Source organism: Cupressus sempervirens, chromosome 10 (assembly GCF_028749045.1).
Source record: "Cupressus sempervirens isolate cs-2001-9-10 chromosome 10, ASM2874904v1, whole genome shotgun sequence".
Classification (NCBI taxonomy): domain Eukaryota; kingdom Viridiplantae; phylum Streptophyta; class Pinopsida; order Cupressales; family Cupressaceae; genus Cupressus; species Cupressus sempervirens.
Window position 1 is genome coordinate 782,778,266 of NC_143127.1, and position 26,588 is coordinate 782,804,853.

Consider the following 26,588-nt stretch of genomic DNA (forward strand, 5'->3'; position numbering starts at 1 on the left):
CTTCCCCTAAACTTTTATCCATGGATAGGTTAGCTTCCAAGGTATCCAAAATGTGCGATAGGCTTGGAACCTCCTTACCCCCTAGACTACGATGCATGACCTTCCTCTTCCTTTTGGTGGACCTCCTTTCACTTTTTGTGGAGTCAGAAATCACCTTCTACTTGGGGGTGTCTTTAATTTTTCCATTTTAAGCCTTTTACTAGACCTCCTTGTAGTTTTATTACTCCACCTAGTATCAGTATCATTGTCAATAATGATCATGTTATTTTATATTAATCAGGGGCTTATTGTTCACCTTCTTCGAGGCCAAACTAGGACTAGGGTTCATGGAGACTTTGGGAGTAATAGTGGTGAGAGGATTACAAAAAGAGGCAGGTTAAGGAAAAGTTGGAATTTGTAATGTTTTAACATGAATACTTATGGAAGAATACAAAATAATTTCCCTTCCTCCCTCTTTCTCCTAACTTTAAACACACTATCCTCCATCAAATACAAAATAAGGTGTGGGAAAGATATCAGGTCCTAGTACCTAAAATGCTTTAGAATAGGAAAATGGTAATAATACAACACTTGGTGTTGATCTTTGAGGGTTATGTAGTGCATAATAGCATAGCACACAATCTCCCATGGTTTGTGTAGGTCCTCCCTAGAAAAGTCTCCCCTCATACAAATAGGATTCTGGCATAAGAATCCCTTAGAGGTTGGCACTTTGTAATTGTGAGGGTTCCATCATGTAGCTAGTGATCTTCCAAGAAGTCAACTTTTTTCCCTTTCCCAACCACCTAATGAACACCCTTCTTCAACATTTGGTGTTTTGTCACAATGTTATTCCAAATTTTTGAGCCATAGGGGAGTATCACAGTCCATAGACGTTAGTATAACACTTCACCCCTTAGATACTTAACCTTGATAATGCTACACCAAATGCTCTGAGAGCACATAAATTTCCAACAAACCTTACCCAAGACTGCCTTATTCAAATGCCTTGTTCTTCTATTCTTTAGTCACCCCATTGACTTATGTTGGAAAACTTTCTCCCAACTTACTAAACTTATTCTGTTCTTGTCCTTCATTCCAGACCATAGGAAAATTCATTGTATTTTTTCAATAATATCTTTATATCTTCCTAGGATTTTAAAGAGAAAAAGGAAGTACATAGGAGAAGTTGAAGTTTTCTTGCATTACTCAAAATTTTTCCTTTCCAATCTGCAAGCTTCCTCTATCATCATTCCACCAACCCATTCCAATATTGTAACATCATTTATTGTTAGAGGGAGGCCAATATAGGTATCTAGTAAGCACGCATCATGGCACTCCACTATTTTGATAACTTTCTTTCTCAAGTCATTGTCCATGTTAAAGAAATATACTTTGTTTTTTTTTTTGTTTTTTTTATGCATCCTCTTGAAACCCTCTCATACTGGTTAAGGAGGGTCCTCCAAATAGAAAACATGGATGAAGAATATTTGAGATTGCTAGCAATACAAATGAGGACAAGATTACATCATCATAGGTATGATACTTTTAGGTACAAGATGGAAAAGGAAAATGCGAAGAAATAGTGTGCATATTCTACAAGGGAGTTGTAGAAATGGAATGACATTTCATCATAGAACTATAACTTAATGAGGATACATGTGGATGGCATTATAATATTTTATTTATTCAGTAAATAAAAAATCACATAGTTTTCTAGCTTCAAAATTTATCCATAACCTAATTTGAGTTAAGTTTCAACAAATCAAGTAGTGAGCTTATAGATTAAGCTTCAAATAATCAACCCATAGCCTCACCAAACCCTATAGTTTTTGTAGAAGTCACAAATATGGAGATACTATATATAAATTTTATTTAAAGTATAAATAAATGAAATACAGTTTATTTTAATTAAGTAATATTTAATTAATATAGACCATGAGGAATTAAATAATACTTAAGTAAAGTATTTTAAACCCATTGTTGCGAAAAATAAGTTTTGAAGAATAATAAGAAATATTTTAGGATAGAGAGAATATGCTTTAATTAATTTCATAAAAAATAAGTTTATTAGAAGTCGCGTTGAATTCTTAAAAATGCAAAGAATATAAGAACTTTTAATACAAATAATGTATAACTATTAGTCATCTTATTGTGAATAATTGAAACTAATAGTAAGAGTATATTGATGAAAAAAGTATGAAAATTTAGAATTGGAAATGGAAAATATGGCTTGTAGTTTTAGTTAGCTTATAGGTGCAAGGATAAAAGTTATTTTGGGTAGTAAATAAAGTAATATAAGTGCAATAATTTAATGTTCATCACTTCTAAGTAAGATGGTGTAACATGAAGGGGTTAAAATACGTGGCATTTACTAATATTACTTACATTTTTTTTTTCATTATTAAAAGTAAGAAATAGTGATATAGACTAGATAATGCCTTATAAGCCAACCTTGAAACAGATATGAATTCTTGATAATTTATTAATAGTTAGTTAAAAAACAATGATTGTGTTAGCAAAATTTCCTTATTTTCCAAGATAGCAATATTAATTCATTTATGAAATTTTAAATGACTAAAATTTACAGAAGCTCTTATTAAATATTTGATTTCATTAATAAAAAAATTTTAAAAAATTATTTTGTATTTTAGTTATATTCAAATAAAAATGATTGAGAATCATGCTTGTATTGAAAACAAACTAATTATATTTGGTGAAAAATTATGTTTGTTTTGAGCATTAAAATAGATTTAAAAATATATTAATATAAAAATTTGTAATTTTCATAAATTGATAAATGTTCGCAAACAATTTCTAAATATTTATTATTGTTTATGAACAGTTTTCATATATTTTATGTATAGTTTTTTATAACTATAAAATTAGTTTTGAATAATTTTTATACATCACTCCTTTCAAATTGGTATAAAAACTAAGTACATTATTAAATTTCTTTTTAACTATTCTCTTCACAAAATGATCATTTAAGACTTTCATTATCTTATGTAATTCAGATAAAATACGTTGGAAATTAATATTTTATATTTATATTAAATGATGGCACAAAAAAGAAGAAGAAGAGTAATATTTTAATAAGCAATGATCTGCATTTAATAGTCAACAATGAGGAGAACATTTTCCAAGTGACAGAATAATTCTCCGCCAATACGGTATTTAGATTGAAAAATACTTTCGATCCACCATCACTCCTGTACTGAAACTTGAATCCCATTTTGATTACGTATATATGATATTGAAGCTATTTGAAAACAATAAAACACTTGTAAGCATTCAATAGATAAGAACATCTCACAAACTTACATAGAAGAATGCAAAATTTTCAGAACGAGCTACAAGAAAAATAATAGTAGAAGAATGCATCCGTACAGTGACAATAGAGTAGAGTTATGTATATCTGGTCAGCCTTGAGTATACTTTCTGCAGTCCTATATAGGAGATCTACGAGACTTCATTGTTAAGGATCAAAGTGTGTTAACAAGTCATCATTCATGATTCACATCATCTTGTAATCAGACGGTGCTAAATTTTTCTTATCAAGGTATTAGATAATACTTTTTTTTTAATTTTCTTTTTTATAATAATGATTGATCTTAAAGTGTAATTTCAAATATAGATGCTCAAAAAAAAGTTAACACAATCTTATATAATATAAACAACATTTTATATAATAGAAATCTCAAAGTTTAACTCATTCGATCTTGATTGTTCTTTGAGTGGCACAAACTGTAAGTTTAACTTTTAAATCGGATATCATAAAGATTACAAAGTTTAACACGCTTCATCTTGATTGGAAATTATGAGTTGAACTTTTGATTGGCTTGCAATATTGATGAGAATATGTTACAGATCATGTGAGAAATTTGACTAATTGTCCTATAAGAAACTAAGCTCCAGATTAGTAGATTAAACTCTTAATTCCTCTTAATTTGAAGTAAACAAATATTAAAAATTATGAAAAACCTGGCACCGTCAAATACCATTTCTTATTACAGGATCTGTCCTCCATCTCTTAGGTAGATGTCATTCCTTTAGTTTACCAAATTTATAGGAAAGCATTTTGCCTTCAAAATTGTATAAATGTGGTACCATTTGATCAATAAAATGAATATGTGATTTTTCTCTTCCATCTTCTTCATTTCTGTTTATTTGAATTTCTAATTTGGTATCAGAGTTAAGAGGATGTCAATCAATAACTTAATTGAACACAAAAGACTTGTCTTTTTTGAAAAATCCAATGCTTCTGATTGGAGAAACTATACCCCAATGGGGTTATGAGTCACACCTTTTCATTGGTGTCTAATAGTTAGGGAGATCTGAAAATCTGGAAGCTTGGAAGATTATGAGACATTTCATATGCAAATGGTGTCTGAATCATCAAATATGTGGCAATAAATTTGAATTCTAAAGAATGAGTAAAGTAGATCTGTCCTCCATCTCTTAATTAGCTGCCATTCCTCTTTAGCTTCTTGTCAATTAGTTTACCAAATAGTTTACCACATTTAATTATAAAAAACCAATTTATCTTCAAAATTATATAAATAATATCAGCTTTGATCAAATTTCTCACTTCGATCTTGTCGATTTCTATAAATTTGAATTTTTGATTATTAATCCATATTCTCTGCACCAACATTTTAGAGCGTGGTAAGCATCCAGATCTATGTGGTTTATTTCATTGACATTTGTCAATATCCTGCGGACAAACATGGGAAAACTGCAGGACAGAATTCTAATCTACCGCAGTCATACAAATTCTATTTTCCAAGAAGGGTGTTTGTAGTCATCCCGAGGTCAATAAACTACAGCAACAAGAATGTTACTTACGATACGGGTTGAATGAATTCCACCGGTAAAATATTTTTCTTTACTGTAGATAGCGTCCTACCCAAAAAAACGTGTGGAACTTTTCCTGTGCACCTTTTTGATGTCATGCTGATATAGTAAATGGATTCACACTGACGCAAACCAAAAATAATCTGAAACCATAGATGTATGTCTCTGCAAAATAATGATGGTACTACAGGAATAATAATAGCAGAATGGTTCTAATTTCAGCAGTAAAACTGATCTGAGGAATGCATTTGTACTATTAGCTATCAAAGTTAAACCTAGGTTATTTTCTTCAATTGTCTATTAGACAGAGTCTGCATATATACTAACCTTTTAAATAGTGATGCATAATCTCTAACAGTCTTGTTAGAGTGGGGTTGTCCTTGTTCAGAACATCGATTTATTGTTATCAGATGGTCTGAAGATACGAACCTATGACCAAGTGCTGATACCACTTTTTGGAATGGATTTGCCGTCACAACGAAAGGCCAATCTATCAATGCCCGATACAGCCACTCAACTTAAATTCCAAAGAAAATGCTGAACAAATTTCTAACAAATCTTTTATGTGAAATCCCAAAGAGATGTAAACTGATCATCTTGTTCCTCTTCTCCGGAGATTTGGTTGTGAAAAAGGAGAGAAGATCCAATCGGCACTCCATCTGCAATGTTCATTAGCAAGGTTGGCCAATCCAGCCATGAATCCACCGCCTCCTTTTTATCATCAATCCCTGCAAGATCACTAGATTCAGCTTCATTAGTGGAATTGTGTATTGTAAGATCTGAGTCTAGGAAATCGTTGTTATCATCATCAATTTTGTTGGCGGAGCACAGATGGGGCAGTTGTTCTTCTTGTGGTGGTTGTGGACATGAATATGCAGGTTTGAAGGTGATAAAAATAAGAGATCTAAGATTTACTAAGATCTGAAATAAGTACAAATACTTGGCAATGGAAAAAACAGAAATAAACACTTAAGAGAGAAGCAACTTTTATTCATCAAACTGATTGCAACAAGGCTATGCAATGGCCTCTATATATAGAGAGCCCATGAGATGAGAAGATGATTCTAGAGGATAAGGTGATAAGGTTGTATGACCTAGTGTCAAGGAGGACATTCATATCTTCTTAGGATAATGTTGTATGACCTAGTTTCATGGAGGACATTCCTATCTTGTTACCAATTGAATAGGAAATGTGTGGCGTACTTGTTGTTTGGCTATAACAGCATGATTGTTGACTATTTCTAATATCCTCCCTTAATTTCTACCACTAATGATAATGTATGGGAGAAATTACAATAAAAAATATAGATAGGATAGGTCCCGGCATTCAGCCTTGTTAGGTACCTATTTACAACAAAAGAAAGAGAGGGGAACATGACATGACTATCCCCCCTTAATGTTCACCTCAATCATGCCAAGCATGCCGCGTAGTTTCAAAAATTTGGCCTCAAGCATACTTTTAGTAAATATATCTGCGGCTTGGTCTTCACTTGGACAAAAGAGAAGATTAACAAAATTTTCTTGAACAAGATCCCGAATATAGTGAACATCAATCTCAATGTGTTTTGTTTTAGCATGAAAAACAGGATTATTTGCAACTTGAATAGCACTTTGATTATCACAATACAAAGGAGTAGCTGAACTTTGTGCAAAACTAAGCTCAAATAAAAGGTTGCGAATCCAAACTACTTCCTTTCCATCTTCTTTTGTTGCTCTATATTCTGCTTCACATGAGGACAATGATGTAGTAGTTTGTTTTTTGCTGCTCCATGTAATTGGACCTGACCTGAGCTGAAAAATATAACCACCAGTAGATTTTCTATCATCTATGTCACCTCCCCAGTCTGAATCTGTGAAGTCGGTCAAAGAAATTGAAGACTTGTAACTATAATGAATGCCATAGTAAATGGTCCCACGAATGTATCGTAAAATTCGTTTGGCAGCCAACCAATGAGTTTCTTTTGGTTCCTGCATAAATCTAGATACCAAATTGACTGCAAAACAAATGTCTGGTCTAGACTTTGTTAGATAAACCAAGCTACCAACAAGCTTTCTATATAAAGTAGCATCCACCTTCTTGGAAATACATTCTTTAGTAAGCTTAATTCCAGATTGAAAAGGAGTAGGGGTTGGCTTACATTCAAGCATGTTAAATTTATCTAAAAGATCCAAAGCATATTTTGCTTGAGACATAAATAACCCATCATGAAGTCTACTAATTTGCAAGCCAAGAAAATAATTCAGTTCACCCAAATCACTCATATGAAATGCCCCTTGAAGATCTGATTTGAAATCACTAATTAACCCAATATTTGGTCCAGCTATGAGTAAATCATCCACATAAACTGCAACAATAATAATTTCATTTTGCACTCTCTTCACATAAAGATTTGGATCTGATTTGCATTTTTGAAACCCATGAAGCTGAAAATACCTATCAATCTTCTCATTCCATGCTCTTGGTGCTTGTTTAAGCCCATAAAGTGACTTCTTTAATCTACAAACAAGATTAGGATGTTGTTGATCTACAAAACCTGGTGGCTAATCCATATATATTTCTTCATATAAATCTCCATTTAAGAAAGCATTTTTTACATCCTTTTGATGAATATGCCACCCAAGACTTGCAGCCAAGGAAAGAATAATTCTAACTGTATTCATTTTAATGACAGGAGCAAAAGTTTCTTCATAATCAACACCCTCTTTTTGATTAAATCCCTTAGCAACCAATCTAGCTTTAAATTTTTCTATAGCACCATCTGATTTAAATTTTGTTTTATAAACCCATTTGCAACCAATGACATTCTTACCTTTGGGAAGTTGTACAAGTTCCCAAGTTTTATTTTTCACCAAAGCATCATATTCTTCTTCCATAGCTTGCTCCCATTCTTTCTTCCCTCTAGCTTCCTCATATGATCTTGGGTCATTTACTTGTAATACTTTGGCCATGAGAGCACTACTATTCCTCCCTTGGATCTTTGAGCCTTGCCTATATATTTCTTCAACACTCCTTGTCTTTTGGCTAGCTGAAAAGTTATCTTCTTCATCATTACTACCTGCAGAAAATGTCTAATTACAAGCATTAGTTGTGTTGTTTTCATAAGTATTTTCATCATTTGTAGAAGTGCACAACTCATCCTCATTAATGTAGTCTCCATTTCCTCCTAAAATATCTGAAAAATGAGAAACATTTGTTGTTGTAGAGTGAGAAGGAGTGGCTATAAGTTGTGAATGCTCATCAAACTTCACATCTCTACTAACAAAGACCTTGTTTGTTGTCAAATCATATAACCTATAAGCCTTTGATTCTTCACTATAACCCATAAAAAAACACTTATGACTCTTTGGTTCTAACTTTTCCCTTTGTGCATCAGGAATGTGTGCCTAAGCAATACACCCAAATACTTTAAAATATCCAATGTGAGGTTTCTTACTACTCCATGCTTCTTCAGGGGTGATATTTGTGAGGGCTTTGGTGGGGATTCTATTTATAATATGTGCAGCACAAGAAACAGCCAAACCCCAAAATTTATTATGCAAACTTTTAAAATGCAACATACAACAAGCCATTTCTAAAAGAGTTCTATTTATTCGTTCAGCCACCCCATTTTGTTGAGGAGTATAAGGAACTGTTCTTTGCACCTTAATACCATAATTTTCACAAAATGACTCAAAAACATAATTGCAATATTCACCCCCATTATCTGTCCTTAAACATTTAATTTTTTTGCCACTTTGATTTTCAACTAATGCCTTAAACTTTTGAAATACTTCAAACACTTCTTTTTTCCTTTCAAGAAAATAAACCCATACTCTCCTGCTATAATCATCAATAAAAGTGAGAAGGTACCTAGCACCTAAAAGTGAAGGATATCCTGGTTCACATAAATCACTATGAATAAGTTGCAATGGATGATTAGCTCTCCATGCTTTACCTGAATCAAAAAGATCTCAATGATGTTTCTCTAACACACAACCTTCACACACACCTTCACAAGCTGAAATTTTTGTTAATCCTCTAACCATATCCATTCTAACCATATCTTGTAATTTTCTATAATTTAAATGTCCAAGTCTAGCATGCCAAAGTTGTGACATATAATTAGTATGAGAAATAAAAGCATGAGAGTGTATATTTATCATCAAGAAACCCCACAAATTTAAATAGATTCTCTTCATGATCAACTCTACCAATAGCAATTATATTGCTTGGGTCTTTTCTATCTCTAACAATAACTTGATCAGCATTGACAACAAACTCATATCTAGCTTGAACTATTTTGTATACTGAAATAAGATTCACTCCCAATCCTTTAACCAATAAAATATTTTTCAAAGACCCATGTGTTACATTAACAGTTCCTGTTCCTAAAACTAGAAGTTTCATTTTATTGCCAATAGAAATTTCTTGATCTAAATTCTTTCCTTCATAAAAATCAATAAACAAAGATCTATCCCCAGTCATGTGAGATGATGCCCCCAAATCTAAAATCTATTCTTTATTAGAATCTGAAGCAAAGTATCCCCCTTTAACACTAGATTTACTTTTGGGTGTAGCAATTACCTCCTCATTTGATTTCTCTTGCCTTTTTAAAGAGATAGCTACGAAACTATGATTATCCTTCTTTCCATCCTTAAACCTTTCTTGCTTGGGCTTATATTGTTGCCTTTCATTGTCCCTCTTTTTTAGACAAAACTTCTCCATGTGATTCTCACCTCCACAATACCTGCAAATAAAAGGCTTTCTTCCAGCTTGCTTTTCTGCACCATCATTTCTAGAAAAATGATTAGAACCTTCATGATTTCGAAATTTATTATTTCCTTTCCAATTCTTTTTTCCATCATTTCTAAAAAATTTACTTTTGGCCGTATATGCATGATTCTTCTTAATATGCCCTTCTTTAATAAGCTGAACTTCTTCATCTAAAATAGATTTGCAAAATTGATCAAAAGTTTGCTGGGGGGTATTGGGATTTAGTTGAAGAACCCTTTTCCTTGATTCCTTAAAAACTTTATATGGCTGGGGAAGCTTACTTTCAACCATTGCAATCAACTGAAAATCTTTTTTTGCATATTCAACACCTATTTTTTTTAGCCGAGTATTTTATAAAGTAACTTCATTGAAGTAATCAGACATTTTTTCAAAATAAGATGGATCTAAATTCATCAATTTTTCTTCTATACTAAACGTGCTAGCCATGTTTGCATCTTTATAATCTTTTTCTAAGGTCTCCCACAACTCTATTGGGTTATCAATATCAACAAATCTTCTATTTAGATTGGGGCTCAAAGCTTTACCAATAATACCTCTAGCTTGCTCCGACTTACATTTCCACAACTCCTTTTCTTTATCAGTTTGTTAAGGTTCCCCAATTTCTTTATTTACTATCCTCCATAAAGCCTTCTCTCTTAGAGTATTCTTGACTGCAATCTTCCAATTTGCAAAACCACTTCCATCAAAGATAGGCAAAACTTCATTTGAAGAACCCATGTTAGCAAAAAAATCAGCCTTCAAACAAATCTAGCAATATTCCAGTAGCATAACAGCCTTGCAACCAAATATCACTCCAAAAAAAATCAGCCCTGCAAACAAACCATTTTCAGCAATATATTTTCTTCCAACAAAACCCTCTAGCAATATTTCTAGCTGAATTTTTAAATAAATCTCCAGCTGAACTTGGCTAAACCTTGCTCTGATATCATGATAAAAATAAGAGATCTAAGATTTACTAAGATCTGAAATAAGTACAAATACTTGGCAATGAAAAAAATAGAAATAAACACTTAAGAGAGAAGCAACTTTTATTCATCAAACTGATTGCAACAAGGCTATGCAATGGCCTCTATATATAGAGAGCTCATGAGATGAGAAGATGATTCTAGAGGATAAGGTGATAAGGTTGTATGACCTAGTATCAAGGAGGACATTCATATCTTCTTAGGATAATGTTGTATGACCTAGTTTCATGGAGGACATTCCTATCTTGTTACCAATTTAATAGGAAATGTGTGGCATACTTGCTGTTTGGTTATAACAGCATGACTGTTGACTATTTCTAACAGAAGGCACCAGCCTGAATGTCTTTTGCAGAAGAAGTTGCAGGGTGAGGAAGAGAGTAAACCGATTCAGGAAAATTGAAAGTGGCAGACTCTCCTCTTAAGGCAAATGCAGCTGCATCACGTGCAATGGCTTCCATCTCTGGTGTGGGAAATGAGCCCAACCATATCCTCTTTTTCTTCATTGGCTCTCTTATTTCAGACACCCACTTATTTTCCATCCTATCTGAAGTTCTGCCTTCATTTTCCATCACTAATAAGAGGAACGAATCAGCTAGCACAACTTCTTACTAAACCAGAGCTGAGTTTCCCAATAAATTATGTGCACTAACTTTGACCCAGCTTCCTTGCTACGCTAAGTTTTGTGAATGCACACAATTGAATAGGGCAAACATTTTTGCTATATCTGATATAATTTTATGCGCTGTTTTGCAATGATCTCAGACCACTGACCAAAAAAGGAGCGGCTTGCCATTGAATATCTCAAACACAAGGCTCGTTAATATTGTGCTTAAAAAAATTCCAACTAAAAAGTGAGAAAATATATTGATATCTAGAAATGAGCTTTCGAAGAACAATAATTAAAAAAGTTATCCCCACCATAAGGGAATTTCTACAACAATTAACTGAAAATGTACAACCCAAACCAATATTGTATATTGATAATGGTGCTACTATATGATAAGGATTTATACGAGAACAATTTCACAAGGATATTATTTCCTTGATGAAACTTGGGAATGAGGAAAATGGTAAACATCACCACTGTGATTAACACTCAAATCCGTAAATTGATGAAACACAATCATAGTATAGTGATAAAACACTTGGAGAGAAACTATTGCATCATAGCACTGACAGCTAACATCGAACTCAGGCTATATTAAATCAGATCAAAATCAAGACTGTCGGCACAACCATGTGTTTGTTGTTTTTGAAGTCCAACCATCACAATAGACAAAAACTTTTCGTTTTCCTATTGTTTTACTTGTTCGCTTGCAATATTTTGGGAAATGTTTCATCTGTAAGGTTTACAAAGACTTCATGTCTCTACAATCGAGTCTATACATACCCTGCTTTTCTCCGGAGCAAACCATTATTTGGTGAGCCATGTATTTTCTTAATTTTTATTTTTGTGTGTCGACAGATATTTGCTTTGTCTATTTCCAATATGTTTTGGGCAGTAGCTATAAGTTCTCTCAAACAACATTAGTCATCAATACTTTTCATATTGTCATTGGTTGATCCCTTTCTTTAGAGACCTTAAGAATTTCTATATAATCTAATAATCTACTATGTAGGTAGCAAGTGTAATTTATCCAGTCAAACCTAACATACAATTATGGAGGAACTTAACTAGCTAATGTGTAACTACATTTTTTGGCATAGAAATATTTTAATCTAGTTGAAACTTCCAAATACAATTACCATTGGTTTTCTCTTGATTGGAGATGAAGTTATTGCTACTATAGTTAGTAGGTAAGAGTTGGTCAATCATCTCTTCGACAATTTTTCAAGATGTGACACTTTATGAACAACATTGAATGGTTGTAATTTAGTTGACTTAGTTGAAAATGGGGATGGTAGTATGTCGTTTCATTGCATCATTTATTTTAACTCTAATTAGATCAACATTACCTTTTTTTTCTTCGAGAAATTCAATTGTATATTTAGAAAGTTTGAGTAAAAAATAACTTCTAATTTAATTTTTTTAAATAATTACATGAATAGAAAATTATATTATCAAAGGGTTGTAGCTCAATCTATTACTTACTATTGGTAAAAATGACAACATGAAAAATTAAAAGATATTTACCAAGATTCAAATCTTAGAAGGTACTTGTAGACTAAGTTAATTTAATATCTAGTTAATTCCATTATTATTATTTTAATAATATTTGACAGTATGAAAAAATATTTAATAGTTTCCCATATTACTTGAAAATATTTTAAAGAAGAAAAGAAGGAATACATAATTTGAGAATATTTAAAAATATTTAAAGAAATAAGTAAAGGAAATGCATTATTTATATATATATAAAGAGACACATAAAGATAATTCAAGTTGTTGTGTAGACTGGGTTATAAATCAGATTTTTTTGAAAAATACCTTAAAAGATTAATATTTCTACTATTCTTTTTGTGTTGAATAAACTATAAGTACCTATGCTGGTCGAATTGGCCTATTCTAATTTTTTAAACATGTCTTTTGTTCTAAAAGACTACTTAGAGATAGGAATGAGAACTTGTATGCTTTTCCAATATCAAGATGGGTAAGTTTGTATAGAGGAGATGTGATGGTGTACAAATGATCCTTTCCATCTTGAATTGATGGGTGAAAATGAAACATAACACCTTGATATAGGAGGGAATTGTATCACTGTGGCTCAAACACAACAAAATTTGTTTATGACCAAAAGGAGGTGGGGGTCAAAAAATGATAAATGGAATGGAACATGTTTGTGAATAGAAGTGGGAGGAAAGGGTCAAAATTTTGATTTAAGTCTAGATGCATGAGTTTTACAAAGGCATGTTGCCTCATTGTAAAATCCTATCAACTAAATATCTAGATATACTATAGATTATGGACATGAAGAGGGTTGCTGAAAATATGGAGCAATTCTAGCTTCAAGTTGTTAAGTTTCTTAAGATTTTAAATTAGTTTCTATTGTGGGCCTATGTACTTATTTTGATTTTTTTCATGGATTTCTCATTTTTTATTTTAGTTTGTCATGTTGTATGTGTTTTTTGTTCTATTGACAACATTTTAGATTATTTTATCTGACCAGAGTTGATTACCATTTATATATCCAATGTAATCATGTTGTAAAGGGTCTCACATCCCTTCAAAACCTAGATTGCCCAATTTAAAACTAGATAAAATCTAGATTCATATAATCAAAAGCAATTATAAACAATAATAATTAAAATGTAATTATTTTAGCTAAAGCTTGAAAATTTTCATTTGAAGCATTATTAGTAACATGGTTGGTACAATATTTAAAATTTTTTGTAAATATGAATAATCATTGTTGGCCTAAAATGATTGTCAAGGAGCTTCCATGCAAGAAGAAAATTTGAGATTGCTAGCTATAAAATTGAGGACAAGATTACATCATCATATGTATAGGTAGAAGATAGCAAAGGAAAATGCAAAACAAGTAGTGTGATATTCTACAAGGGTGTAGTAGAAATGGAATGGCACTTCATCATAGAATTACAAGTTATGAAGATATATGTACTCATTACAAAGAGGTATGTAAGCTTAAAATATTGCATTAGTTGTTTGAGGAAAAAAAATGATGAATCATATAGATAACATCCTTTTCAAAATCAATAAGATGAGGTTTGAAATGGAAAAGAGCATGTAGAAAAATTGATGATGTCTGTCTTGGAAACAAAGGATGTTAAATCTTCTATATGACATTATAATATTTTATCTATTCACTAAATAAAATCTCACGTAGCATGGTCATGGAGAAAAATATTTTTGTAGCTTCAAAATTTTATCCATAACTCTAAGACATTACATATCCTACTTTGAGCTAAGTTTCAACAAATTACGTAGTGAGCTTATAGATTAAGATTCAAATAATCAACTCATAGCCTCCCCAAACCCTATAGATTTTGTAGAAGTCACAAATATGGAGATACTATATATAAATTTTATTTTAAAGTATAAATAAATGAAATAGAGTTTATTTCAATTAAATAATAGTTGAGCAATATAGACCATGAGAAATTAAATAATAGTTAAGTAAAGTATTTTAAACCCATTGTTGAGAGAAATGAGTTTAGAAGCATAAAATGAAATATTGTACAATATAGAGAATATGTTTTAATTAATTTCATAAGAAATAGGTTTCTTAGTGTATATTACAAATGAGGCACACTTCTATAAACCCTTATTCTAAAGAATACCCTTGAAAGAGAGCATCTCAAGAGGCATATTATAGCTCTCAATCTATAATGTGAAAAGGTGCAAACAAAAGTATGGTTGCTCTCAAATGAACCTAGATTTTCAAACCCTTGCAAGGTGCACAATAGAATAAGATATTCAAATATGGGAGCAAGAGTTGTAGCATCCAAGAATCACAATGCAAGTGCAATGCAATGCAAGCTATACTAACATGAAATGAAAGATGAAAATACGTTAATCATAATATGAAGAATTACGAAGCTTCCCACTTAAGTTGTGTTAGCTACTCTAGAGCATAAGGAAAACTAAGCCAAGAATGCCATAATGAAAGTAGAATGAGACCTAAGCTAAAATACAAGAGAGGAAGAATTCTCCAAGTTTTCTAAAGCTCTAAAAGTACCTAGAAATCATGGAGCATAAGATTAGTAAAAAGCATTAGGTTAGAGGATAAGGAGAGAGACCTACCTTTTAAAGATAAAAAGATGATAGAGACTAAAAGAGAAGGGTGGTCTAATCAAGGGTGTAGAATGCATCTTGAGTGATCCATGTGCACATGAATCTTACCTAATCAAGATCAACAATTAAACTTAAAGAAGAAAAATATGCAAGGAAGAGAATAAAGATACCTCTCACATAGAAGAGTTTGCCCATCTTGTGAGACAAAAAAAACTTTTTTCTTTTATTTTTTAAATAGAAATAATTCTTTTCATGTGTGCACTTAGGATAAGTGGGTTTTTTGAGACTTTATCTAACTAAAAGGGAGCAAGTTATTTTAATTAAATAGGAAATTATAGTGGTCAAACCACTAGTTATAATCAACTAAATAGATTTCTGATTATTTGATCAAAGAATAAATGATGGATACATTAAGAAAAAATGCTAAGAAGGGGGCTCATAGTGAAGATGACCATTTTTGGATGATTACATTTTCCCCTCTTTGATAGAGAGATGAGAAAAATATGACTCTGAAGAATAAAGTGCAGAGAGATAGAAGATCCTAAATGTAGAGCCAGCTAGCAGCAAAAATTGAGAACTAGGAAAGAAAAATAGATAATATCAACACTTGGGAAAAGCACTAATATATCAAGCCATGTAGCCAAAACAATTAAATAGATCAAGAGAAAATAAAAACGTCAAGGATATGGTCTTAACAAATAGATATACATAGTAGAAATGTAAATTTGTAGCAATGATACAATATTCCTACACCCTCTGGATTGAAATTGAAATAAGATTGAGGAGATGCAAAAGTGAGGTGGATTTAGATCAAATTGAGATAAGGAAATTTTCATAATGAAAGATAAGAGATTAAGATCAAAGAGTGACTACTAAGCAATGAAGATATTTCCTATTGTAGCAAAATTATATTAGCAAAAGAATGATGAAGTGAATGAGAAGAGTGGAAGAGAGTAGAAATGAAGAAGAGATAAAGAAAAGATGAGTGTCTAGCAATATTCAAATATTACAGCATAAGAAGTCAACCAATTGTGCAAAAGAAGAAAAGAATTTTAAAATGCAATTTTTACCATCAAGAGGAACCCAAATTTGGATTCTGATCTCGATAATGGATCTTGCACATCAAAATTAGGTATGGATTCAATTTTTGCACAAATATGAGCAGTTCAAAATTTAGGTCAAAATAAGTCAAAAGATAATATAAGGGGCCCAAAAGGGTAGATAGATGTCATCATAAGATTAACCCCTTGCGATGACAAGATAGAAAAGAGGTGAGAAAAAGAGAAGAGGATATGAAAATGTATGATAATGAAGAATCACAAGAAGATGAACATGGTTAGCTAACACGTCCATGGAAGATAAAGAAGATTCTCTCAACATCCAAATACAAACCTAAGCTAAAATGGCCTTAAAATGAAAACTAGTATACAAGGTTCAATTTAAAGGGTTATATTAGTAGCTCCTTGCTTTTATCATTAAGCCTTATTAGGGACATAAAACGATCATACAATCATCATTAGTATAACTACGAGGATATGAATAGTATCTATATTAGCTAAGAGTGGGGGAATCCAACCTATGCATCAAAGACATAAATGTAAAGATGGCATTATAGTTAGATTCTCTAGGTTTAATGTAGCCATATTATTCTCACATAGAGACACAAAATGTCAAGATAGCCATGATCACACACTTGCAAAAATATACAAGGATGATACAAAGTTGATCATAAATGTCAAATGGAACAAGTAAGATTCTCAACACACCTAAGATCAAAAAAGTATATTCATAGGTAGAATGACAAAAAAAAAAAGCCCCATGCCCCAAGTCCTCTAGCTCATGACATCCTTGAGAGACTATTAGGGAGGGAACACTCACCAAGAAAATTGCCATAGACAATGCACAAAGAGAAATAAAGCCAAAAAATCGCAGCTAGTTTTTAGTTTGTGCATGTGTGAAAGTTACATGACTATTTCCAAGGACTTAGGTCTACTAGTGAGAAGTATCACAAGATCCTAGCCTATATCTACTAGTAAGAAGATGATGAGCTTTCCTATGGAAAATCTCTATCTTCACTACAATATTCTACCTTTGGAAACATTCAAGATTCATCATGGCACTCAAAATCATCTTAGGCAGAAAACTCAAAATTGACTTCTCCTTGGTGGGCTTTTGACCCATGAAGTCCGTTTTCCATGAAAGGCAATTGTAAAGAAAAGAAACAAGATTTTTAGTCCTTTCAAGATTTTCTAAAACCAAAGGAAATATTAACTCAAAGGATAAAGTTTAAAGGAAATCGTGGGCAAAAAAATGGGAATCGTCTTCTCCTCGGGGGGTTTTCAACCCATGACGACGATTTTCCGCATTCAAGAGAAAATCACCTTTGTTAGCAAATTGGGCCCACAGATTACACACAAAACATCTTAAGATGATAATGGAAATAATCTAATCATTGCAAGAAAGGTATACTGAATAGAATTCAACTAGGTGGATATTTCCTTATGGGGTACTCTATTCATAATTCTCTAAAACTTAATAGGAAACAAAAAAGTAAGTATGAGGGAAAGGAAAGTTACCATTGGGCCAATGGAAATAGTTAAAAGACACTGAAATATCTATTAGAGCTCCAACATTTACTATTTCAATGTATTTATCCTTTAATTCATTTGTATGGTGCAAATCCTGAAGACTAACGAATAAATTGAGACTCCTATATAGATGAAAACATAATAGTTATTCAAACTACCACTTTTTCTTGAACTATTATTCTGTTAAATTGCATAATGCTTTCAAATTGTTTGTATTTGCAAATTCAATATCCTGTTCTTCATCTACACTAAAAATTTCAATTTACTTCATTCTCAGATAGAATGGTAACCAAATTTGAGGGGTTTGATGGGCTAAATGGAATTAAATGCATACTATAGAATTTCATGTATACTTCACTCCATTTTTATGATATGCAAGATTTCCAAAGGAGGCTGAAGTCGAAGCCAATTCATCCCATAATTGAGAAGCTCTGAGGAAGTGGACTAGTAGAGGCAGCTAATTTCCCGATGGTAGTCCAAGCTCTAGAATTGATTTATGAATGCATAAATCACTACAATCTGGATACTAGATAGATTGTGTTACCTAATCATATAGTATTAATCTCCATTGATAAGAAAACTCTGGTGAATTGCCTCTAAGTTCTAGAATGGGAGGAGTTTTTGGACTTGACAGTAGGAGGAGTCGTCTTTGAGTTCTCTGTAAAGAAAATGGTGTGGAGGAGGGAAATTATGCAATCCTAGTTTCAAAAGCCATGGAGCACCAAGAGTAAGGTCCCCAAAACTCTATTTGGTACTAATCTTAAACTTGAGATTGTAGACATTGTGGTTCTCCTATACAGACTAAAAGGTGAGGCAAAAGCTTTAAATTTCATTGAACAATATTTCTTTCTAGTACTAAAATTATTGAAAAGGAGGTTAAATTAATTTAAGAATAAAGCTTGGGTGAATCATTGTAAAATATCTCAACAATTGGAAAATCAACTTGAGAAAGGATTTCCTAGTAATAATGAAGAATTGAAATGGTACATGACTTAAAAATTAATAATTGTAATGTGGAAAAAATGATTGAGTGGGAAACACATACTACCTCATAAACTCCAACCCAACTAAGTACTATCATATAGAAAGAATAGTTAGGATTTTCTATTAAAAGAAAAGATTTCTTTAGTTACAAAATCGATTACGCTATTTAATCATCATACTTGTGAGACTTTTAGGGATGATAGCAAGCAAAATTGGGAAAGAACTAGTCCACATATTTTAAGAGAAGGAACTAGTAGGAGGTCTCATATGTAAATGAGTATGAGCAAAAATTAAGTATGCTTTTATTTTTATAATAGGATGTTAGTGTATTGGAAAATATTGTAAACATGGTCATAGAGATAAGTGTTTTAATTTCTTTAAAATTTATTCATAACTAGGCATTTGAAATGCTACTTCAAAGTTCACTTTCAATGAGTTAAGTAGAAATCATCTACCTCATGAAGGTTATATCAATTATAAAATAATTAAATATTTAACTTCAAATAATAATTTAATAGGCCTTGACAAGCCTCTAAATTGTAAGAACTCTCAAATATTAAAATATTGTTTATAAATATTTAATTTAAATACAGCCAAATTAAGATGATTATAATGTAGTATTTAATAATATTTGATTTATTAGAATGTTGAAAGTAAGATAAGTAAATGAAAAAATGTGGGAGGAACGGGGAACTTGTTTAGTTTCAAATGATAAATTTAAAATAAAGATTAAAGCACTTTAGAAAAGATAATGAATTGTTACTAATGTTAAGGATAAATCCATGCAATGCAACTTGGTCCTAGAATATGTCATACTACCAATGTTAATTGTAAGTTCATGCAATGCACACAATTTGATCTAGTTCAACTTAGGCAACATCTTATGTTAAATGAAGTATTTTCTACCCATTGTTGAGAAAGATGAGTTGACAAGAATAAAAGAAAATTAGAGTAGAATAAAAAGAAGGCCTTTTAACTAACTATAAAAAAAAAAAAGTCAAATCTTATAGAAAGTATTATGAATTAGAAAAATAACAATAAAATTTATATATGTTTAATATCTCTTTTTTGTATTAATGATTTTATTTTGAATGCCTCATACTAATAATTAATGTATTTTGAAGAGAAATTGTAATCAACAAGGATTGGGACCAAAAAATGCGATTTCTAGTTGTATATAGCTCATGGGACATATTAGATAGTTTGGTAAATAAATTAAATCAAGTTATTATTGAATATGTATAAACTCTATGTAAGATTGTGTTAAATAAAGGATTTAAAATGTAGTGTATTCACTAATATCCCTTAGATATTTGTGCACTTTTTGTGTATGCACAACGACATCTAAATGACTAAAAAATTAAAGAGGAAATTAGTCAAAAATAATAATTACATTTTCATTTTTGACTATTGAATTCTATGTGTATCTAGTTTTATCATTAATGCGTAGTATACTCTAATATGTATGTAATATTGAGTGACAACCAAAATGCGTGGAAACTATTTTATGAAGGATTTTAAAAGGAGATAACTTTATCATTATTAAGATTTTATTGTGTTGAATTTGTACAAAAGATAGTTTGTAAAAATTTAATAAAACTCCATATAAATGATGTTAAGAAACATCATTGTGGAGGTATTGATAAATATCAAGGCAATAAAGATAAGTGATGTCACTATGCTAAATTAGATAGAACATCTCTCTCTAGTTCCAAAAGTCAAGAATATGATTATATTCATATGAATAAAAATACAATAATTTCTAGTTAGTGGGCTACCTGAAAGTGCATTATGGTTTCTTTAGAAATAGAATATATGTTAATACTTCTATATTATTATTAGGAATGTTGGAGTAGTACTGGGATGGGTGACCTTATAGGGAGTCCCTCTACTTCGTCTCTATGAGCATCACCTAGATCGAATGAGTGCTAAGTTTTCTATTTATTCTCATTAGAGATGGATTCGTTTTGAATCACTACTTATGAAATATGGGTCAATGAGTTTGTTTCAAAAGCTACATAGTTAAATCCTAATAGCAATATCACAACTTCTATATTATGATGAAAATGTCACAAGCATATGATAAACCTCATGCCTGACTAAAAGTATTCCAGATGTCAAGTGTTCATATGGCACAAATTGGTGGACCTAAGTGCATAAAGAAAAATATAACAATATTTTAAGCATATATGAAGTTAATAGAATATACTGGTGTATATGCATCTATTTCTCATTTTTAGACCATGTACACAATGTAGAAAGAATTACTAAATGTACAATTTTTTTTATTAGAGCTATAATATGGAGTCATTAAGTTGTTCATATGTATAAAGCATATTTATGAATTTTTGTGTAGAATAAATAGAATCAATGCTTGTATAGATTTTAAAAAACCTTTCCTAAAAATTTATCTCATCCACACATATTTTGCTTCATTTAGAGAAGTTGACTTGAAAAACTCATTTATCTAGATATGATGGTGAAAAGCCACAACTCTTTGGAGATTACATTTTTCTAAAATTTCTTCTTTAATGTAAAGAATGAAGAAAATGACAGCACTTTGATGCTTGATACCTAAATGCATAGGTTTGATGATATAACATATTATATTATTTCTTTACACTTCAATACAAATTATCAATTTTTTACTTGGCGCCAATTGTAAAGTAAATGTATGGAAATAAGGAACTATAAACTAGTGGTAATAGAGATGAGTCTCTTTCATTAGACCTTTTTTTTGGTATGATTTATAGAAAACTTTGGACATGATGTGATGGAGTATGCCAATAACATTGATATCATATCCTACATAATTCATGATGTTGGTTGAAAGTAAATATAGTGATAAAAGACTAAATAATGACTTATAAGCCAACCTTGAAAGAGATATAAATTCTTGATAATTTATTAATAATTAGTTAAAAATTATTGATTGGGTTCTTTTTTTTTTGAGAGAACAATATTAATTCATTTATGAAACTTTAAATGGACTAAAATTAATAGAAGTTTTTAGTAAATATATAATTTTGTTAATAAAAATTTAATTATTAATTTTGTGTATTTGTTATGTTTGAGAATCGCGTATGTATTGAAACAAACTAATTATACTTAGTGAAAAATATATTTGCTTTGAACATTTAAAAACATTAAAAAATATTTTAATATACAAATATATAAATTTCATAAATTGATAACTGTTTGTAAATCATTTCTAAGTATTTAATATTGCTTTTGACCAATTTGCATATATTTTATGTCATTTTTTAATAATTATAAAATTAATTTTGAATAATTCCTATACATCATTCCTTTAAAATTAGTATAAAAATTAAGCTCGTTATTAAGATTTCCTTTAACTATTCTCTTCACACAATAATTATTTAAGGCTTTCATTATCTTATGTAACTCAAATCAAAGACATTGTAAATTAATATTTTATATTTATATTAAATGATGGCAAAAAAAAATAGTAATATTTTAATAAGCAATAATCTACATTTAAAAGTCAACAATGAGGATAACATTTTCCAAGCGACAGAATAATTCTCCGACAACACGGTATTTAGATTAAAAAATACTTTCGATCCACCACCACTCCTGTACTAAAACTTAAATACCATTTTAATTACGTATAAATGATATTGAAACTTAAACTTTAGGAAAAAAATATTGTAGTACAAATGGTTCCCCGGGAGAATATGTCTGGTGCAATCAGAAGCAACCTCACAAATTCTTCAAAATGCCTAAGCTATTTGAAAACAATGCAACACTTGTAAGCATTCAATAGATAAGAACACCTCACAAATTTACAGAGAAAAATGCAAAAATTTCAGAACGAGCTCCCTATACATTTCTCCTTGTTAAATTTTCAAAAATTTGCGTATACTTTCCATACAGTTACAATAGAGTAGATTTGTTCATAAGAATTTATTTTTAATGTTTAAAATGCCTTTACGTAGAGTTATGTATAGTTGGTCAGCCTTGAGTATGCTTTCTGCAATCCTGTATAGGAGATCTACGAGACATCTTCGTTAAGATTCAAAGTGTGTTAACAAGTCATGATTCGTGATTCACATCATTTTGTAATCATACGGTGCTAACATTTTTTTCAAAGTTTTGGATAATACTTTATTTTAAATTTTTCTTTTATAATAATGATTAATCTTAAAATGTGATTTAAAATATTGATGAAAAAAAGGCTAACACAATTTAATCTTATATAACAAGAAACAACATTGTATGTCATAGATATCTCAAAGTTTAAGTGGCTTGATCTTGATTGCTGCTTTGAGTAGCACAAACTGCGAGTTTAAGTTTTGATTTGCATGTCATAAAGATCACAAAGTTCAATTCACTCAATCTTGATTGCTTCTTTATGTAATGCAAACTATGAATTCAAGTTCTGATTGGCTTGCAATATTGATGAGAGTATGTTACAAATCGGAAACTATCCTATAAGAAACTATGCTCCAGATTAGTAGATTAAACTCCGAATTCTTCTTAATTTGAAGAAAATGAATATTAAAAATTATGAAAAACTGGTATCATCAAACACTGTTCCTTATTATATCTTCATCTCTTAAAACATTTTATATTGAGTGATATTCTTGTTAAATAAGTCAAAATTGAATCATCAAGCATGTGGCAATGTGTTTGAGTTGCAAACGATGACTAAAGTAGATATGTCCTCCATCTCTTAGTTAGCTGACATTCCTCTATAGTTTATTGTTAGTTAGTTTACTAGATTTATAGGAAAGAAGTTTGTCTCCAAAATTGTATAAATGAGTAGCATTTGATCAATAAAATGAATATATGATTTCTCTCTTCCATCTTCTTCATTTCTCTTTACTTGAATTTCTAATTTGGCATCCAAAATGTTATATTTTGAAGAATACAATATTTTTAAGATAGGAAAGGGTGCAATAGAGGATAGATGGATGCTCAATAGTGTAATATGCTACCGGATTGGGGAAACTATACCTCATTGGGGTTATGAGACACACGTGTTGATTGGTGTCCAATAGTTACAGAGATTTGAAAATCTAGAAGCATGACATCGTACCTGTAAGAGGGTTATGAGGCATTTCATGTGCAAATGGTGTCAAGTTTTGTTTCGAAGCTTGGACGATAGCTACATCACTATACCAGTAGTTGGGAGAAACTTGAATGTAATGTCGTCACTTTAGCAGTCAACCAAGTGTGTATGCATTAGCCTAGTTCTACATGGTCCCACGGGATAACGAAGGGTTTAAAGAGATCTTAGAGTGTTTTGGCATAGTCATCTCTAGTTTGGGCCAAAACAGAGTTGATTTACTCGATCTTAGGCATACTTACTATTTTTAGTAAGTCGGCATGACACAGTGTAAACTAGTTTTGGTGATTGGATTTGATATTCCTTGGCGAGAGCTTTCCAACGAGCTATCACTCATGTTGTTCAGAGTCCAATAGCTAATATATATTTATGCCTAAAGTATGATTAAAGCAACATTTAATTTAGTTGTAAAATATTAAAGTTACTTTAATATTAAATTTTATGGGAATGTGTGCAAATCAAAAGGGGCGCCTAAGGGAGACATAAGTGATTATTTTACTATTTTTTATATTGAAAATATTTTATCCCACATTGCTCATGTGAGTTGAATTGACCATTGTAGAAAAAATAAAAGGGAGCGTTAGTGGTGGCTTCATTCGACAGGTGGAGAATGAGAAGCAAATTGATGTGTGAGTTTCAAATCAGTTCTTGGTATTAGAGGACATCTATCGAGACAAATTAGGTGCCTCAAAATTGAATGTAGATAATAAATAAGTGAAAACCGAATCACAAATATGTGACAATGGATTGTAAAGGACTAAAATAGACCTATCCTCCATCTCTTAATTAGCTGTCATTCCTCTGTAGTTTGTTTACCACATTTGTCCTCCATCTCTTAATTAGCTGTCATTCCTCTATACTCTATTTACCACATTTATAAGAAAGCAATTTATTTACAAAATTATATAAATGAATATGATTTGACCAATTCCTCACTTCCATATTCTTCATTTATGTAAATTTGAATTTCTAATTATTCTTCCATATCATCTGCACCAAAATTTAACAGTGTGGTAAGCATCCGGATCTATGTGATTTGTCTCATTGAGATTTCTCAATACTCTGCGGACAAACATGGTAAAATTGTATGACAGAATTCTAATCTACGAGTCATAAAAATTCTATGTCCCAAGGGGGGTGTTTCTACTCATCCTGAGGTCAATAAACTACAGCAACAAGAATGTTGCTTACGATACTTGTACCTCAAAATATGTGAGATAGTTCTATGGGCAGAATGAATTCCAGCTGTTTTACCATTATCAACATTGTTTGTACAATATTTTTCTTTACTGTAGATAACGTCCTACCCAAAAAAAACTCGTGGAACTTTTCTTGTGCACCTTTTTGATGTCATGCTAAAATAGCAAAATGGATTCACACTGACGCAAAGCAAAAATAATCTGAAATTATACATGCATGACTCTCCAAAATCATGATGGTACTACAGCAATAACAATAGCAGAATGGCTTTAATTTCAGCGATAAAACTGATCTTACGAATGCATTTCTAGCATTGACTATTCAAGATAAAACCTAGGTTATTTTCTTCAATTGTCTATTAGACAGAGTCTGCATAATCAGTAACAATCTTGTTAGAGTGGGGTTGTCTTTGTATCAAAAGACCAATTTATCAATGTCCGATACAACGATTTAACTTATAGTACACAAGAGGTGGTTAAGCCCTTGTCATGAATCCAAAAGAAGCACTGAATATGAAATCCTAAAGAGATGTAAACTGATCATCCTGTTCCTCCTTTCCAGAGATTCGGTTATGAAAGACGATAGAAGATCCAATTGGCACTCCATCTGCCATGTTCATTAGCAAGGTTGGCTAATCCAGCCATGAATCCACCACCTCCTTTTTATCATCAATCCCTGCAAGATCACTGGAATCAGCTTTATTAGTGGAGTTTTGTAGTGGATGATCTGAGTCTAGGAAATCATTGTTATCGTCATCAATGCTGTTGGCGGAGCACAGATGAGGCAGTTGTTCTTCTTCTGGTGGTCGGGAATGCAACAGCTCGAATGTCTTTTGCTGAGGAAGTTGTGGAGTGAGGAAGAGATTGAACCGATTCAGGAAAATTGAAAGTGGCAGACTCTCCTCTTAAGGCAAACGCAGCTGCATCCCATGTAATGGCAGCCATTTTTGTTGTGGGAAATGAGCCCAACCATATACTCTTCTTCGTTGCCTCTCTTATTTCAGACACCCACTGTCCCCAGTTCCTCTTTATAACACCTGTATAGATTCGATGTTTTGTTTTCCTCCTTTCTGAAGTTCTACCTTCAGTTCCCATCATTAATACAAGGCCTAAATGAGCTAGCACAAATTCTTAGTTAACCAGAGCTGCATTTTCCAATAAATTATTTGCTGCAACTTTGACTCAACTTCATTGTCAACACTTTTGCTACTTATGATATAATTTTATGGGCTGTTTGGCAAAGATCTAAAACCACTCTATCTAAATAGCTGATGCTTAACAATAAATGTCTCAAACAGAACACTCACTAGCTTTTATATATATATATATAATGCCGAGAGTTATCTTTCTCGAGGCACCTATTTTATTTAAATCGTAATGGTTTTTTTGTGTTGGATACGATTTGAATTAAAATAGGTGCCTCGAGAAGGATGACTCTCGTCATTTTATATATATATATA

General features: G+C 31.4%; 1 protein-coding gene and 1 pseudogene across 1 annotated transcript; both read right to left on the bottom strand.

Moving 5' to 3' along the window:
- Positions 1-5,394: 5,394 nt before the first annotated feature.
- On the bottom strand, positions 5,395-11,141 carry LOC149536221 (ethylene-responsive transcription factor ERF035-like). The gene is made up of 2 exons (XM_089806251.1): positions 10,904-11,141; positions 5,395-5,747 (listed from the first exon to the last, which is right to left on the bottom strand). The coding sequence occupies exons 1-2, from the start codon at positions 11,139-11,141 to the stop codon at positions 5,395-5,397; spliced, it is 591 nt and encodes a 196-aa protein (XP_089662377.1).
- Positions 11,142-25,604: 14,463 nt separating this feature from the next.
- LOC149536222 (ethylene-responsive transcription factor ERF024-like) lies at positions 25,605-26,223 on the bottom strand (annotated as a pseudogene).
- Positions 26,224-26,588: the final 365 nt, after the last annotated feature.

Bases quoted from the DNA above. Each gene is read 5' to 3' on its own strand.
- LOC149536221 (XM_089806251.1), bottom strand. From the start codon at position 11,141: ATGGAAAATGAAGGCAGAACTTCAGATAGGATGGAAAATAAGTGGGTG. The intron at 5,748-10,903 runs GTGCCTTCTGTT...TTCAGATCTTAG, and splicing joins TGCAAAAGACATTCAGGCTG to TAAATCTTAGATCTCTTATT.